Source organism: Syngnathoides biaculeatus, chromosome 3 (genome assembly GCF_019802595.1).
Source record: "Syngnathoides biaculeatus isolate LvHL_M chromosome 3, ASM1980259v1, whole genome shotgun sequence".
In the NCBI taxonomy this organism is placed as follows: domain Eukaryota; kingdom Metazoa; phylum Chordata; class Actinopteri; order Syngnathiformes; family Syngnathidae; genus Syngnathoides; species Syngnathoides biaculeatus.
The window spans coordinates 19,171,109-19,187,743 of record NC_084642.1 but is presented as its reverse complement, the minus strand read 5'-3'; the positions used below and the strand labels follow the sequence as shown (position 1 = coordinate 19,187,743).

The 16,635-nt window shown below is 41.3% G+C and overlaps 1 protein-coding gene across 1 annotated transcript in view; it reads left to right on the top strand.

Moving 5' to 3' along the window:
• nkd1 (NKD inhibitor of WNT signaling pathway 1) overlaps window positions 1-16,635 on the top strand; it is a 55,580-nt gene that overhangs the window by 26,835 nt on the left and 12,110 nt on the right. The window contains exon 4 of the mRNA XM_061814817.1: window positions 15,574-15,625. Within this exon, the coding sequence (XP_061670801.1) occupies window positions 15,574-15,625 (52 nt within the window). The remainder of the gene's footprint in view (window positions 1-15,573; window positions 15,626-16,635) is intronic.

The window sequence follows — 16,635 nt, the reverse complement described above, 5'->3', positions numbered from 1 at the left end:
ATTACACATACTAACTGTGCAAAGTAAGTGTTTTTGTTGGAGAGGCTAATAGTTCTGGCCCATTTATATATATTTCTGCACGAACAGGCTGGCTTATTGAGATAGTTGATGCTGGAAAATGAAGGTTATTTTACGCAGTTTCCTATATCACTATATCTATGTTATGAAACGTATTTCCCACACTATAAAGCGCACTGGATTATATAGTCCAGTCTCAATTACAGGGTCTATTTCTGTACTTAACACATACATAAGGCACACCGTATTATAGGGTGTATGCTAAAACATACGGTCTACAAAAAAAAGGCAACATTATTTTTTAAAATAATTTTTTTTCTTTGTAATCCGCTGGGAGTTGGTGCACCATGGTAGTCCTTGCGCGGATGAAGAGATGATGAAACCACCAAGACTGACGTTCTTGAAAGTGTTCGCTCTTCATGTCTTGTGCTATCATTATTGCCTTCAGTTGAATAATTTTAGACTTTCTCCCATGTGTTCTTTGTTCAATAATCCATTGTTCCAGTTGGTCTTCTGACTGTGGCCACCTCGCATTGTTACGGCGAAAAATCTGTTTCGTCCTCTTAATTTGGCGGAGTTCATTTTTTTTAGTACCCCACTTCCGAACTCTTGATTCATTGTTGAATTTTTCACAGTCTCTATTACCATTAACAACCGCATCACTGATAGCTACTAATGTTCATCGCTACCAGCATATGTAGTGTACGTATTTTGTAATGTTGTCGATTGGTGTGTCGGTGTCATCATACATAATGTACATACAACGTCCCCGTGTCAAGTGAATATGTTCCGACAGTCGATGAAGCAGAGCACTGACCAAAGTCGGACGGCAACATTTTCGCAGATTTCACCAAATTAAAATGCAGACTGTCAATTTTTTAGAAGATTAAAGGCGCCTTGTAGTGTTGAAAACATAGTAGATGGTTACTTCTTGATGAAATCAAAGATCAAAGCAATATATGATTCAGGAAGCTCAAAGATGAAATGTGTAGTTTGCTATTTCTTGATGCAGTCGATGGATATTGAGAGTCACCATCGAAAGCAACCAGAAAAAGGCGGTATGAATTCTGTTGCATTTACTGTAGTTTGTTGCCTAAAAGGGCTGCTTTTTGAGAGAAAGCAAAGTTGGATGCAGGATGATCAGTGTGTTTATGTTGCATAGTTTAATGCACGGGTGTCAAACTCATTTTTGTCACGGGCCACATGGTAGTTATGGTTTCCCTCAGAGGGCCGTTATGAGTGAAATCATAAAAATCTTTAATCGCGTCATCATATTTACACATGAAATTTATGAACTAGTTGTCTAGTCAGAAATTAAGGATAATGGGTTTTTCAACTGTTGATGATGTTGGGTAACACAAAAATGATTGCAATATGTCATTATCATTTATGATATGACAATTTGAAATCTTGAGACACATTTCAACACAAATCATGAAAGTTGAAACATGATTTCCTTTTTTCGGGCCACGTAAAATCATGTGGCAGGCCGCATTTGGCCTCCAGGCCATGAGTTTGACATCTGTGGTTTAATGCGATAGAGACATATCGGAATTTACCACTTGGCAGCTACGAGCAGAAGGCACCCACCATCACGACTGATTAGGTTTTCAGTCTGAGCACATTGCTTGTTAGAGAAGGCAATATATGACCCAGGATGAGCAACGTCACTGTGTTGTAGTTTGCTATGTCTCGATACAATCGAAGCATGTCAGAGGTCATCACTGGGTAGGAGCTAGGGAAGGGGCTTTCGTTGTTCTGGTTAATTGAACTTACTGCCTAAAGGGGCTTCCTTTGAAAGAAAATAAAGCTTGATGCAAAATGGTCAACAGACTTACATTGTGTAGTTTTGTACTCCTTGATGCAGTCAAGGTATATTGAAAGTTGATCATAACCACAAGAAGGGGGCTTAGAATTCAGATCCAATTTTTTTTTTTTTTTTTTTGGCCTAAAAGCGCTCCCTACAGTATGTTTCATACTGGTGTAATGTCAAAGAAGAAGGTTGCAAGCCATCCAAAAAAAAAATCACATTTTAATATAACATATATTATATCAAACAATATGTATTTTAATGCCTGTGGAAGGTGCTTCTGTTACTCTGTCATGTGCATGACAGCAGGATTGTGGTTCATCTAAATTTGCTGCAGGCCCAAACGTGCGCTTTGACTCTTGATCTTGACATATTGTCTCAACCTCCGCTCCACCCTTCTGCCGTCACACCGCTTTGATAAACACTGATGAATGTTAATTTGCACTGTTCGTATGCTTTTCAAGTATTAATAGTGGCACCCACCTTGAGGTAACAGGTGGAATTCATAAATAACCCCCAGGGGCTGCCAGAATTGTAAAACCCAAATAGAATAAAAGTTTGTCTTCTCAAGTGTAAAAGTTCTTAATGGTTCACTCAAGTATTAGTCAACTTCCTACACAAAACAAAAAAGGGGGTGTGGAACCAGGAGTAGTGGGATGATTACTCCAGGTCATCATCTTTGCCAGGGACTGAAATAAGTGCCATAAAGCTCTGAGACCTCAATTTAGTGAGCATCAAAGGACTGGTTGCTTTTTCTTTGGATTTCTGGGGGCTTTTTGGCAACAGTTATTCCAAAAGCTGGATCATCATGAAACAGATCAGGGGATATGTTAGAATTCCCGAGACCTATCAGGAAGAATCAAAGTATTAACATTTTTGTTTCTCTTGCCTTTTTTCCGACACATTTTCTAAAATGATGGACCATGTTCAAGCGCTATATTATCTGAGATGTAACTCACAAGACATTAGTCCAGCAAAAATCAAAGGATCTACTGCCATCGGTTTGTTTTTTGTTTCCTTTTCTTTGCACTCCAAAAAAAAAATAAAAAGGGCCACCATCAAGCCTGATATCACGTGAGACGTTAGCATACCTCACGAGTTCTGTTCAGCAGAGCTTTTTGCTGCTTAGTGCAATGTCGTTCTCGAAAGACTGACTATTTTCATGAATGATTGCAAGATGTAGGGCTGCAAGATTTTTGTGAAAATAATAATAATCAGGATTATTTTGACCAATATTTCAATAAGTGTCATTAATCACAATTATTCCTCATAGGGGCGTTCCCACTCGAGGAATCTTTGCAGGAACTTCCCTAACCACTCTGGTACAACCAAAAATAACTACCAGGGTACGTAAGGTTCCTCCTGGATTATTTCGTGCTTCCTCGCAGGTCGGGTTTTCTGAGAGATACCAGGAAATATTTAATGGGGCAAGTTTTGATGACAAATTCTGATTGGGTGACAGACCTCTGTCGGCGTTTACTTTTTCATTCACAGAGCAGCCTTTATGCAGCTTTACACAAGACTAGAAATAAGAGGATAAAAATAAATTGAAAAGCTAAACTTCCCCACACAGATCTTTACTTTTTCTTGCTGAACCGCACTTGCTGGACAAGGAGAAGACTGGACAAACTCTGTGCCGGCCAAGCTTACGTCTCAGCGCTAAAGCTGTCGTGCCGTGGTGACGGACTCGGTAGCGATGTCTTCCGCCGAGAGTTCTGCCGCCACCACGGGCTCAATGCCGAGATCCGCAGCTGGCCCAGAGGCAAGGTCTGCCACTGGTGGACTCGGTCCCGGTAAGGATCAGTAGTCTGACTCCTAATAAGGCTGTGTATCTTTCACATCAGGGGAGACCAACACTGGTGTGCGCTGATGGTTCAATCCAGGCAATCACGGTGGGGGAAAAAAATTGAAAGGTTTCTAGACAGGAGTTCCTCCAGACTGCCAAAAAATGCTGCATTTGTCATAGTGCAATACCACAAAACGAAATCCGGATGTTTGTACGTCCACAAATAAATATTTGCAATGTCATTTTTTTTTTTAAATGCAAACACATTTATAGATACCAAATACTTCACACTGATGTATTATGTATTTGAAAACTGACTAAGGGTTATTTATAAAGTCATGTATTTTTTAATTTAGCGATTTGAGTGGACGTTCTCCAAAGCTGAAACTTCTTTTTGGATATATAAATGTTTAAGCCTGCAGATGATAACAAATGTGATCTATTGTTCACAAATTTGTAGTGGAACTGCATAAGGCTTCGGGAAATAGAATAAGCATATTCTAATTTATTGAAATGTATCTTTATATAATAAAACTTCCTACCAAGAAGAATGTTTGCAGGCAGAGTAACATTGCTAGTAAGTATTTGGGTCAGGGGTCAGGTTGCGGATAGGACTCAGATGGAGAGAGGACAGGGAGATGAGGTTGTGAATGAATATTTATTGAATAAGAAGTGAACCAAGGGACTCTGAAAACAAGATTCGGAATTCGTAGAGTGTCAATGTGCACGAGGCTGGGAGAGTGGGTGGTCAGGCTGTCAGTGGGCCGGAGGAGGTGAGCACTGGGTTGCAGGGATCCAGAGCAGATGGGAGAGGATTGGATGAAACCGGCTTTATTCAGATTCAGAGAGTTATTGTCATTGCAACTCTACTAAAAACTCAAATAATAACGATAAAAGACAGAAACAACTCGCTCAAGATCAAAAATTAAAAATGAAATAAATCAGCACATTACACAAAGACAGATTGAACAGATATTTACAAAAGGGGCACCTGAAATTGAATACTGGGCATTGTGAGTTACTGCAGGATATATATACAGTATTTGTGCGTGTGTGTGTATATACATGGGAAACATGGATGGTGGGGTAAGTGCGGAGAGAGGTCAGTAGCCTCAAGTGTCCTCCACATGGATTTACTACAGCCAGAATATCATAGAAGCCAGTGAAACGGGCGGAGAGATTTTTTGTGTCAACCTTAAGTGACAGATGGTTTGCACTGAGTCACAGTTTTTGACCAACCGTGTAAGCAGGTGCAGTGACGGTTGTCTCGTACCTGAGATATTGCAGAGGACCGGAGAAGAGCGGCGGGGGCCTGCTTCCAGATCTTGGAGCTTGCACTGACAGAGCTGCACGCTCATGCTCATATGATGGGAACAGTGGAGGTTGATAGCCAAAGGACCACTGGAAAAGAGACATGGGCCACTGTGAGAGACTATATCAGATACGATGCAATGCAGCCAGAAAACATGCTAGACCAATAGGTCTGCTGTCTCATTGGCTGATGGGAGCTTGGAAAGTGCAATAAAGTGTGCTGCTTTGGAAAACCTATCCACCACAGTGAGAATAACTGTGTTCCCATTTGAAGGGGGGAAGTCCAGAAATGAAGTCCAGGGTGATGTGCAACCAAGAGCGTCTGGGGATGGGAAGTTGAGATAATAAGCCAGAGTTTGTTTTTTGTCTTATTTCGAGCGCATACAGTCCATGCAGAGACAAAAGATTGGGTGTGATGATCCATTGTGGTCTACCAGAGGCTTTAACGGGGGAAGGGGTTCTGGGGATTCCAGGGTGACAGGGAAGTCGCGATAAATGGTTGCACTGTAGCACCTGGGGGCAGACCAAATCAGGGAAAACAGGAAATTCTGGGGACCACCACCAGGATCAGCGTGTTCTTCATGGGTTTCCTTTATCAGAATTTCCATTTCTAATGTGATGGAACCCAGAAAGCAACGAGGAGACAAAATTGGATCTGGATCCTTCTGGGAATAATCAGAGGTGAACTGATGGGACAAGCCATATGCCTTGGTGTTCTGATCAAAAAAAGAATACCCATCTGACGTGGCGGGAGCTCAGCATTTTAGCAGAACGGATGTATTTCGGGTTCTTGTGGTCGGTCCACACGATGAATGGGCGTTTGGTGCCCTCAACGTAACGGAAGTAAAGTCAGCATGCTCCCCGCGTACGTGAGTATAAAGAAGCCCTAATAAGTGTGATGGAAACACAACACACATGGGCCACTAGAATCTTTTGCTACTAGGAACTCCTGCTACTTGCCAGGAATTCAAAGTTTGTGGGCTGGCTGGTGGAAATGCATCCCGTGCTGGAGATAAATATTTGCTTTTATTGCATTACTTTTCAACAAGCAACATGTTTCCAGTAGACTTAACATTGATCACATCTGGCTGATCAGTTTTGGAAGATAATTAGCATTCAATGCAGATCGGCTTTCATGTCATCATTTACCAGTCTGATCAGTGGCATGATTGATTGGCTCGGCTAAACACATTTACTGCATGTCTCCATCATGTAAAATATGTTTGGATCCAAAAGCAAGTTTATTTTTAGCTTTGACTTAATACTGTATATATCTTACAGCCAATAAAGTTATTTAAAAAAAAGGTTGGTGGTGTAGGACAGACATCACATAATGTGTGGCTCAGACTACAAGATAAATTTGGTCTTACATGATTGCACAAGGTCAGACTATACCGCCTTCAGAGTTCCTGGATGTCAAGAGTTCCTGGTACAAGAGGGATGAAATAATCCTTGATGAACCTTCTGTACCCAGCTGGTTTTTGTTTCAGTAGAAACACGGGGAACTCAAATACCAGGTTAGGTAGGGAAGTTCCTGTCAAAATATTTTTGGGAAATATTGATTTGATGTATGAGTAAATGGGAAACAGCATAAACTGCTCAATATTGTGTAAATATCTTCACGGGTTTACTGTACATGTATGAATGCATCCACAACATAAATATGCTGAATCCCAGGTCTCTCTTCTCCTCTGTGTGTGGGTCTGTGTGGAGATTCTTGCCAACCAACCTGTCACGATGGTAACCCTTCTGGCATGTGTGGCCTCCGGTGTTGCTGAGCGCAGACGCTTTAATCACAGTGCAGTTTCCTCAGAGCTGCCCGCCTGCCTGCCAATGGACACCGACTCTGTGGCTATAATTTGCTTCCTGCGGCGTAGGAAGAGAGGCGGGTGTGCCGTGACGGAGGGGATGTCAAGCGTGGGCCCCAAAGTCTCCCCGAGAGAAGGTGTCTGTCTTGAACGGCCGAATGGCACTCGGAGATCTTCTTTCGGCATACTTCGAGGCTTGTTAATGTATTCAGCATGCCGTGTTTAATTGATGTGGTTGTCTTTCTTAAGGCAAAGTGACAAGGTGAGGTGCCTGTTTGCCAGACAGAGGAGGAAAGGTTTTGCGGGTTTTAATTGCTGTTTGGTCTCAAAGTTAAAGTTGTGACTTTACCTATGATGTTTGTGCATTGTTCCCATTCATTTTATGGGAAGTTTCCTTTTTTAATTGTTTTTGCAAAGAGTCTCTGACTTTCCTGCCCACCCATCAAGTGTGAAATTAAACCCAGTAATTTTTTTGACAGGCGCCTCTTTCCAAAAATGTGCCTGAAACTGAAATGTTTAGAATTTTGCCAGATTCTGACATAATGAGCTGGCTAAATTTCATAATCCCACTCTGACACCCAGTTTCCAATGATTAATAGTAGGAGTGGGCATCTGGGTTTTGTGAAGATCCCCCATTTTCTAAGGGGACCGGAATTTAGCAAAGCCAAATCCAGAACAGCGCTGCAGTGTTTGCACAAGTTTGCTTTAGGTACCAATGTCAGCAGCGTTAGCGTCTGATGAACAATACATGTGCAAAATGTTCAGTGAGGATGTTGACATAGAACTTGTCCTCAGCATGCACCACATTTATGGATCCACTACACAAATTGACAAGTGTAAGTAATTCTGCAGCTTGGTAATGATGTTTTGCTTTCACCAATGCAAATGCAATGCATGGTTTTAACTGTAACCACTTTCTCTTATTCTTTACTCTTTATGTATATTTCCTTTTTTTTTTCCATAGTCAGGACTAGCAGCAGCCCTTATCTCCGCTCCAGCTCATTGTGGTAACGCAAGCCACATTTGGCAGAGGCCCCTCAATAGAGGAAACTGAGAATAGCTGTAAACTGTGCAAGAAAAGGAACTATAATAAATTATCATGTTGGTACCTCTATGTTGAGTTCATGTTTTCATCTGCTGTAGTGACTATTTCTATTCTATTCTATATTTCTCATAACTTTCTGATAACCAGATATCATTCAGAGTTTTGGTCTTGCTCTATTATTTAAACAAAGTTTTCCATACAGCTTACCCTGACTAGGGTTGAGAGTTTCCTGGCACCAATCTCAGCTGAGTTTGGATGAGAGGGGTAGGATACACCCTGAACTGGTTGCTTGCCAATTGCAGAGAACTTATAGACAAATCGATATGTCACACTCACATTTCCAACTATAGGCAACGGTCTTCAGTTGACCTATGATGCGAGTTCAATTCAATTTTATTTACCGTATATTGTTACAAATGACAATAGAAGTTGTCTCAGGGCACCTTACATATGGAGCAGATCAAAAACCACCCTCACAGTGCAGTCTACTCCTGCTACACTGCAGTTCATGGTGCGCGCGGCCGCGATTGCGCACATGATTTCCGCCTTAAACCACGGTCCTCCTGTATAGGGAACTTGGGAAAAACAGGGGACTAATAGGCTTATTTGGAACAAAACTATTTGATTGATTGTGAGCATTTTAACTGTAAACCGAGACCCTTTTTTACATTTCGGTTTTTCTTGTACCGCACTCAAGCAGCATGTAGTCCTTTCTTTTGCCGTGCAACAAAGAATGACAGGCAGCAGTGGCAATAAAATAGGTGAGGTGTGTGTGTAAAACAGAAACATGGAGAAGGCAAATGGTGTTGCCATGAAAAATGACTCAACTTCAAAGACCATCTTATCAAAATCTCTTTTTAAAAAAAAAATCTTCTTGGCTCCGCCTTTCTACATGTCTTTGCTTTTTATCAACTTTGACATGTACCTCGTATCCCCCCTCTCTTGAAACTAGTTCAACGCACTGCAATAAGTGTCAATAAAAGATTTATCTTTCGGACTGGAGAAACATGGAGACATTTATTTGCCATAACGATCAGTCTTCCCTCCCTCCGTGTACGGCTTGCGTCAGCTTTGCTTTGCAACGTGTTTATACGAGATCGTTATTTCATGTGTGGAAAACGGATCCCCTTTGATGGGCAAGTCGAACTGCTCCAGCTCATATCAACAACCCTCTATCTTGGCTCCATCTCAGCAGCACTCCGGGAGTGGCAAAGCAAAAGACCTCGCGGTGTTTAATGATGGTGGTTTGTTTTTGTTTTCACAATGTAAATTGGGAGGATGGGTGCCGTTTCGTGTTCTTGGCCTTTTGAAAGCACCTCAACTTACAACCCGGGAAGTCAGAAGGGGAGAGGTATTTCCTCTCTGGATCCCCACCCCCAAGTAATACTACACCTTGAGACTATTTAGCAGTTTTTGGATTGCTATTTTACTTCAGTAGTGCAGCTGGAGAAGAACTTTGTCCACAATCACAATGGCACACAGGTGTTATTCAGATATAATGACCCCCTGCAGTTTTACCATTTAGTACATCAATTCTTCAAGGGTTTTTTTTTTCCCTTATGTGTAACCTGTCCTCGCTGAAAAACTCACCTATCTCGCCGGCATATTTTGGTACAAACTAAAGATGCCATGAGATTTCACCAACAACCTTGCTTAGAAGTAACTAGTAATTGGTGTCAGGCACATATGTTCAAGTGATTCAGTACATCTCGGTTGAAAGACCAAGATCTTTTTATGTCCAGGATGACCTAAATTTAGCCCGTCTTATTAGCGAAACTTACAGAAAGCCGTGTATATGTTTTTGCTTAGCTGAGCGGCTATTTATTGCATTCGTGGCATTATCGCTTGACAATTTTTTTTTTGTGGGTTATGTAGATGACATAGTTGTGTATTTCTGAAATCATCTCTAAGCCACTGCCCCTTGAGTCAAAAGGATAAAACCTATGGGAACCAGTAAGCAGCCTGCTAACAGGCAAACACTTTCTGAATAGCTCAGCCTCGGCTATGCCCTGCACTCTGCTGAAAGACGATCTTTCGTTGTGGTTCTCCACAATTTGGCACAGTGACAGAAAAACACCGCACTCCCGAAGGTGTTTCCTCGTGCCGGGTGAGGAGCTGGGCAGGAAGCACCCACTCACAGCCTTAATGAATTTTTTTTTTTCCGGGTGTTGAAGGAGTGCCAGTAGCCGCCGTTGCCGCATTTCCAGAGGCCCGACTCGACCGGGGCCCTGGCGCTTGATCAGGGGGAGCTGTCGTCAGCCGCATAAATTGTCAGCTTGTGTGGCGGCTCACCGAGACAGCGCACAGACCAAAGAGGCCTTGTGGGACTTTCCCACAATCACATACAAGTATATATTAGGTATATTTTAACATAGCCTTTTGCTTTCAACGAGGAAAAAAAATAACAGTAAGTCCATGTCGGCAGTGCCAAAGTCGGTATGGTGCCAGAAGCCACTTTCTGGTCGCCAAGTCTTTTAAATTTCTGAAACTACTCCTCACTAAAAGAAAAAGAAAAAAAAAACATCATAATTAACTATCCTGTGATGCTAAATGTGCAGTAGCACAAGTGAACCGAAAAGGAGGATGATTTAACCCGTGCACTTGCATGGATTTTTTTCAATGTGCACACTCCAAATGATCAGGAACGCAAAGTACGGTGAATGTCTCCTCCGTAGCACAGCATTGCTTACTGGTGTATGTATGTGTGTGCGTGCATGTGTTTTTGTGTGTGTGTGTGTGTGTGTGTGTGTGTGTGTGTGTGTGTCTAAAGTGCTTCAGCGAATTGAGGTCCCGGGTTCTATCCCAGACCCGCTTATTTAGATGTTCTGCATGTTCTTCCTGTGCTTGCGTGGGTTTTCTCCGGCATTCCGGTTTTCCTCCCACACCCCAAAAATATGGAACATTAATTGGACACTAAATTGCCCCTAGTTGTGATTGTGAGTGTGACTGTTCGTCTCTGTCACCTGCGAATGGCTGGCAACCAGTTCAGGGTGTACCCCGCCTCCTTGCCCATTGACAGCTGGGATAGGCTGCAGCACTCCTGCAACCCTCGTGAGGATAATCAGCCAAGAAAATGGATGCATGGATGATGGATGGATGGATGGATGGATGGATGGATGGATGGATGGATGGATGGATGGATGGATGGATGGATGATGGATGAGTCCTCTGTTGGTGCTATCCAATCAGTGGAAGAGTGGGGCTGGTTATGATTCCATCAGTACAAATGACACAACTTGATAAATCATGTCATTGTTGTGGTAACACCTCGTCCTCTGTAGATGCAACTGGGACATTATCGGGAGTGGTGTGGAAACCAGAGACAAGGAGAGAGAGAGATTGTGTGTGTAAAATGAGCCAAAGAACAAGAGAACAGAAAATCACTGATAAATGAAGACATTTGGGAAAAAATGCTACTTAAAATGGAACAGTCACTGTAACTTATACTTCTCAGTGGGAAGTTCCCGCTGAAAGCGCTTGTTAAAATTGAAATTGAAACAAAACTAACAACTATCAACAAACATACGCTCGAAATTGGTTCAGTTATGGTTTTCTTAAATTAAAATATGTAACATTTTAGGAGACTTCACTGTTGTGTCAATCTATGCAATTGGACCTTCAACATGACTATGGTTAAAACATTATTCTGAGGCCAATTAAATCACCATTTTCACGGATTTCCTATACTCAAAAACTCACCAAATTTTCCAAGCATTGTCATCTTGGTTAAAATGTAGTAAAGATGCTGCGTCCCAAATTCTTTCAATAGGCCTATGGACCTAGGCATATTTTCAAAATTGAGCCATACAAGTCAGTTTTTCAAATTTTTTCAGTCTTGTCACTCGTAAATAGACAAAAAAAAAAGTGCACAAAGTCATGCCAAAAGAGAGACAAAGATTGCCATTTTGCTTTGAAGCAGCCATTTGGTTATTTCCAGGGGTTTTATAAAGTAACTTTTTGTTCAATTGCCACAAAATTGGAATTACATGTGCAGGACAGACTGAAATGGTAAATTGTGAAGAATACCCTAACACTAATTGTGAAAAATTCATTTTGTATGGGCTGTGTGGCAGAAAGTTTTGAAGACTTGTCATTCAGCAAAGAACCCTAATATTTTATCCATAGCTGTTTGCAGTTTTAATTGATAGTACAATTAAATGAGATGATGTCTTTGTCACCTTCAAGTTCATTATTTGCTCAACTGATGAGGCTTGCCAGATACAGTACAACCGAAGGCCAAGCCAAACAATCCAGAACAGCGAGTCTACATGTTGTTATAGGGCAGGCACACAAGCTTCTACGTTACAGTCGGCCATCAATCAATTTTTGAACACACAAGGGGGAGGCCTCACAATCCTGTACAAGTTTCGCCATACATGGCTGCTGATGAAAGTCGAGCACTTTTTATGCACTTTGAAACGACACGTCTGGAAAATGGCTTTCCTGGACCCAAGTGTTGGTCCTTTGCAGGTTCAGAGTTGGATTATGGCCAGAATCTTACCATGCTTCCAAAAGTGGTTTGTCAACATACACTTTACCATTGCAGGAACATCCTCTTAGTTTGTAGCTATTTTCTTCCAGTTTCACGACCTGTAAATGAAATGGCCCAATACTTTGTCCGTGTAGCGTATGTGTATAATAGTGTTATGTGGAAATTTAGAATAATGAAATCCCCTTAACACCGATTTTATCGGGTTGATGAGCATCAGCTGATAATGACCATTTTATGACGATCATCTGATCGGTTTTAATGGGGGCCCCATAGCTCAGTGGTTAGAGCGTTGGTTTGGTAAACCAGGGGTCGTGACTTCGTATCTCACTGCGGCCTCTACTCCCCAAGAGGGTTTGCGTCAGGAAGGCCATCCGGAATAAAAACTGTGCCAGACAAATATGAGCGTTCATCTGACATGTCACGCGGTGGCGACGCCTAAGGGGACAAGCCGAAAGAAACTTGTTGTAAAGGTGATTTGACCTGACTGAATACGTGAATACATGACCTAACCAGAGCGGTAATTAACAGTTAAAAATCTCATGGCACACCAACAAACAAAAATGTCACAAAAACTGAATACTGTACTTGAATTACTGTACGTACTTCCTGACATCTAATAGTTCATATGTTGTATATGTCAAAATGTCTCACTGGCATAAATAGATGAACAAAGATATGCATTTATTGTAGATATATTTTTTGGCAATTAAATACACATATATATATATATATATACACCGTAATTGAACATGTCATTTAAATCGACACATTGCTCCATCTTCTGATCGGTTATCTTTTTTAAAAGCTGATTGTTGATTGGTCTCAAAAATCCTGATCGTGTAAAGCCCTGTGTATGGTAGTAAATTTTTGAATCATTTGAACAGATTTGAACATTTTCTAGTCATTTGTCCTCTTTTAGCCAGTCACATTTAAGGACTCGGTTTGTGCGTGAGAAGAAATTGACGTTGGTGTGCATGCATATTTTTATTGTAAAAGTAGCAAAAGACCTAAGGTACAATATTTCTCATTTTAACACTGACCAGAACTTACTTAATAAAATTGCTTCCATCCATCACCACAGACATCAACCAATTAGCACATTCCTGGTTCTCGTTTCTCGTGTTGTCATCTTACTCTGCTATAATTTTGCACTACTCATCATAAAAAAAAGCAGAAAACATCCAAGGAGGCTCAATCTTTGTGTGTGTGTGTGTGTGTGTGTGTGTGTGTGTGTGTGTGTGTGTGTGTGCGTGCGTGCGTGCGTGCGTGTGTGTGTGTGTGCATGTGTGGGTGTGTGCGTGTGTGTGTTTTGAAGGAATTAGTGGAATGCTGACCGTGGAGTCAAAAAAGACATTTTTGTCTTTGGTGCAAGACAAAAATGTCATGAAAGCCAATTAGTTACTTGATGAAATATTGAAGTTTAAAGGTCAAAGGAAAACAAGCAATCAGGTGGTGATGGAGTGCTTGTATGTAATCCCTATGTAATGATTGCCTGGGACAAAATATAACATCGTTTTCGCTTGCGATTCAGTATCAATACACAAGAATCAAATATTGTCACAGCTGTATATCCCTGCTATATACAACAATGACGAAAAACAAAAGCAGACCTCTTATTTGATCAGAGGCAATGAAATCCATACGAATACCTTTCAGATTCCTAGAGGATAAGTTTTCATTGGTTATCTGTGCTATGTTCACGTTTATTCAAAGTGTTGACAAAGATTCAAATGTTCCTTGTGGTTGTTCCAGCGCAAATCTGCTTGCAAAAAGTGTTATCAGGGTAAAAAAAAAAAAAATCACACGTTCATGGGATTCAGACATAAAACAGAACTACGTAGATGTCATTCACTATTATTTTTCTTGTTTTCTGTGGAGTTTGAAGTAAATCTGACAATTCCCTTGCTCTCAGTATGACCCGGAAAATGAGATGGCCCAAGTGCACTGCGTCTGTTTATTCTTTTAAGCAAGCCAGCTAAGTTAGCTCAGCGGCGACTGTGGTACTTCTGAACACAAAATCACATGATGATCACAATTTCATCAAGTTCAGATGAGGATATGCAAAATTACTTTGGATATTGACTATTGTGTCATAAGCAAAGTATTTTGGTGAAAGTCTCAATAACCGTCTGAGGCAGCAGCGGCGGATGCTAACATGCCCATTGTGCTGTGGAAGTTTGCTAATCTTCTTGGCTTCTTTTTATAATCAATAGTACAAAGTGTAGCTTAGTACAGCACATAGAACATCAATACAGTAGTTACACCTGATTCTTTGCTAGAACAGTTACTCAAAATTCATGCTACACAACAAGTAAACATGAACACAAAAGACAGCAGTGAATAAATTGATACGCTATGAATTGTATTCTGTATTGTGCGCCTAGGTGACCACCAACAAGCCGCATTATGCCCTGCAGTAGCTCAAAGATGCTGCACTCATACATTTGTGACCAGATTCTACCTTTGTGGATTACTTATAGCAACAAAAATATTTTCGATCAACATTTTGTATGGTATAAACGACAATGATCAGTTGCAATCTCAACCGTAGCCTATATTGAGGTATCGCTAACATTTGTCTGTAGCTTAATGGTTGGTATGGTATCAGTATTTGTTTGATTTGCTGCGTCAGCTATTTACGTATTGGATATATCCTATGATGGAATCCACTCAGTTTACATTCCAAACCATACTGATTTACTGTCCCTCTTCATGGAAACATGGCCTCTGCTTTATTGCTAGCAGGTGCATGCTTATAAAGGACCTTGTCAGTTAGTGCGTGATTGCTTTTCGGACAGAGGACAACCATGTGGATATCTGAATCATAGCATTATGTCGTAAAACCGAGGGATCGTATGCCCGTTCAATAACAGTATTCCAACAGAATAAGCACCACTGAAATAGGTCTGTTTGCCACTGACGTCTACGCCAGTAATTGTCAAACGTAGGTCCCTGAAAGTGTATCCCCTGTACGAGGTCTCTGGACCCAAAAACCTTGAAAACCCCTGATGTATTTTTGTACCCAGAAACTTTGAGAATTCCAGTTGCACGCAGTAGCTTTGGCCTGACTGCCGGTCCAGTGTTGTGCGTTTCTGGCACTGCAATTATCTTCTTCGGCTGATGTAAAACTTTGTTTGTGTATGGATGTCTGATTGCTCGTGGTTAGATGTCGGGATGCCACTCCGTGTCGGAATGTCATGCTGTGGATTTGCACTGTTTGTTTTTATGTGCCAAAATGAGAGCCTCACTGACACGCTGTATGACTCTTGGGTTTTTGTGTTTTTTGTCTTCTTTCTCCTTCAGGACTCAATAAATGAAGCTGAGCGGATAGGTGATGAGCACTACCGCTTAGAAGGTAAGCCATCAACAAACATTCTATTCTTCTTTTTAACCCAATGTCTATGTTTAGGATGAACAAAATGCCAAGTATTGACATCCTCATTTAGGCTAAGGCTTTACATCCCCCAGGTCCACCCCAATCCCTCTAAACTGCTACAATGTGCTGATGAGGTCCCCATTACTTTTACCCCCTCACCCAACGCAAAGATTCCCCCTCCCTAGTGTGACATTATCCTTCTTATTTGGAAGCCCCTCCTTCGCTGTTCAAAGTCAGACTTGGATGAGAGCTGCTGACACCAAGACAGAAAGCAGAAAGGTGACAGAAAATTGTTGAGGTTGGCACACCTTCAGACCTTCACATTAAAATCAGGAGTGCACATAAAAATTTTGGACTGGTCCTCAAATGAGCATTATTTTTAGGTCTTTTTGCATGTGCTTTACATTTTACTTTGAGTTACTTCAAAGCTGGTAAAAAAAATAGACATTCAGACACATTGTATATTCTATATACAGTTCTAGATAATTACTGGTATTTTTAAGATCCAACTAAGAGGTTTTCACGTTGTTTATTTCTAATTTATGGTTGTGCCAGCCTATACTGACATTTGCAGTGATGATGAGCAATATGATAGATACTTTGGTCATCTAGGGGCAAAGCATTTAATTCTGATAAGTGGGACCAGTCATTGTACGTCACTGGCATGCTGTAAATTAGTGATTCCCAATCCTCAATGAGCCAAGGCACATATCGTAGATTTGAAAAATCTTACAGCACACCAAATCTTGATTCAACAAGTGTAAGTTAAAAAAAATGTGGATACACAAGTCAATTATCCACGTTCTGCATTTGTTCTGTCTGTCTTTAGATGCCCTACCATAGATAGTTGTTCATCCATCCACCTATTTTCTTAGCCACTTATTTTCTCAAGGGTCCGAGCCTATCCCAGCTGTCAACGAGCAGGAGGCGGGGGTACTGGGTGCCAGCCAATTAATGTTGCATATTTTGGGGATGTAGGGGGAAAACAG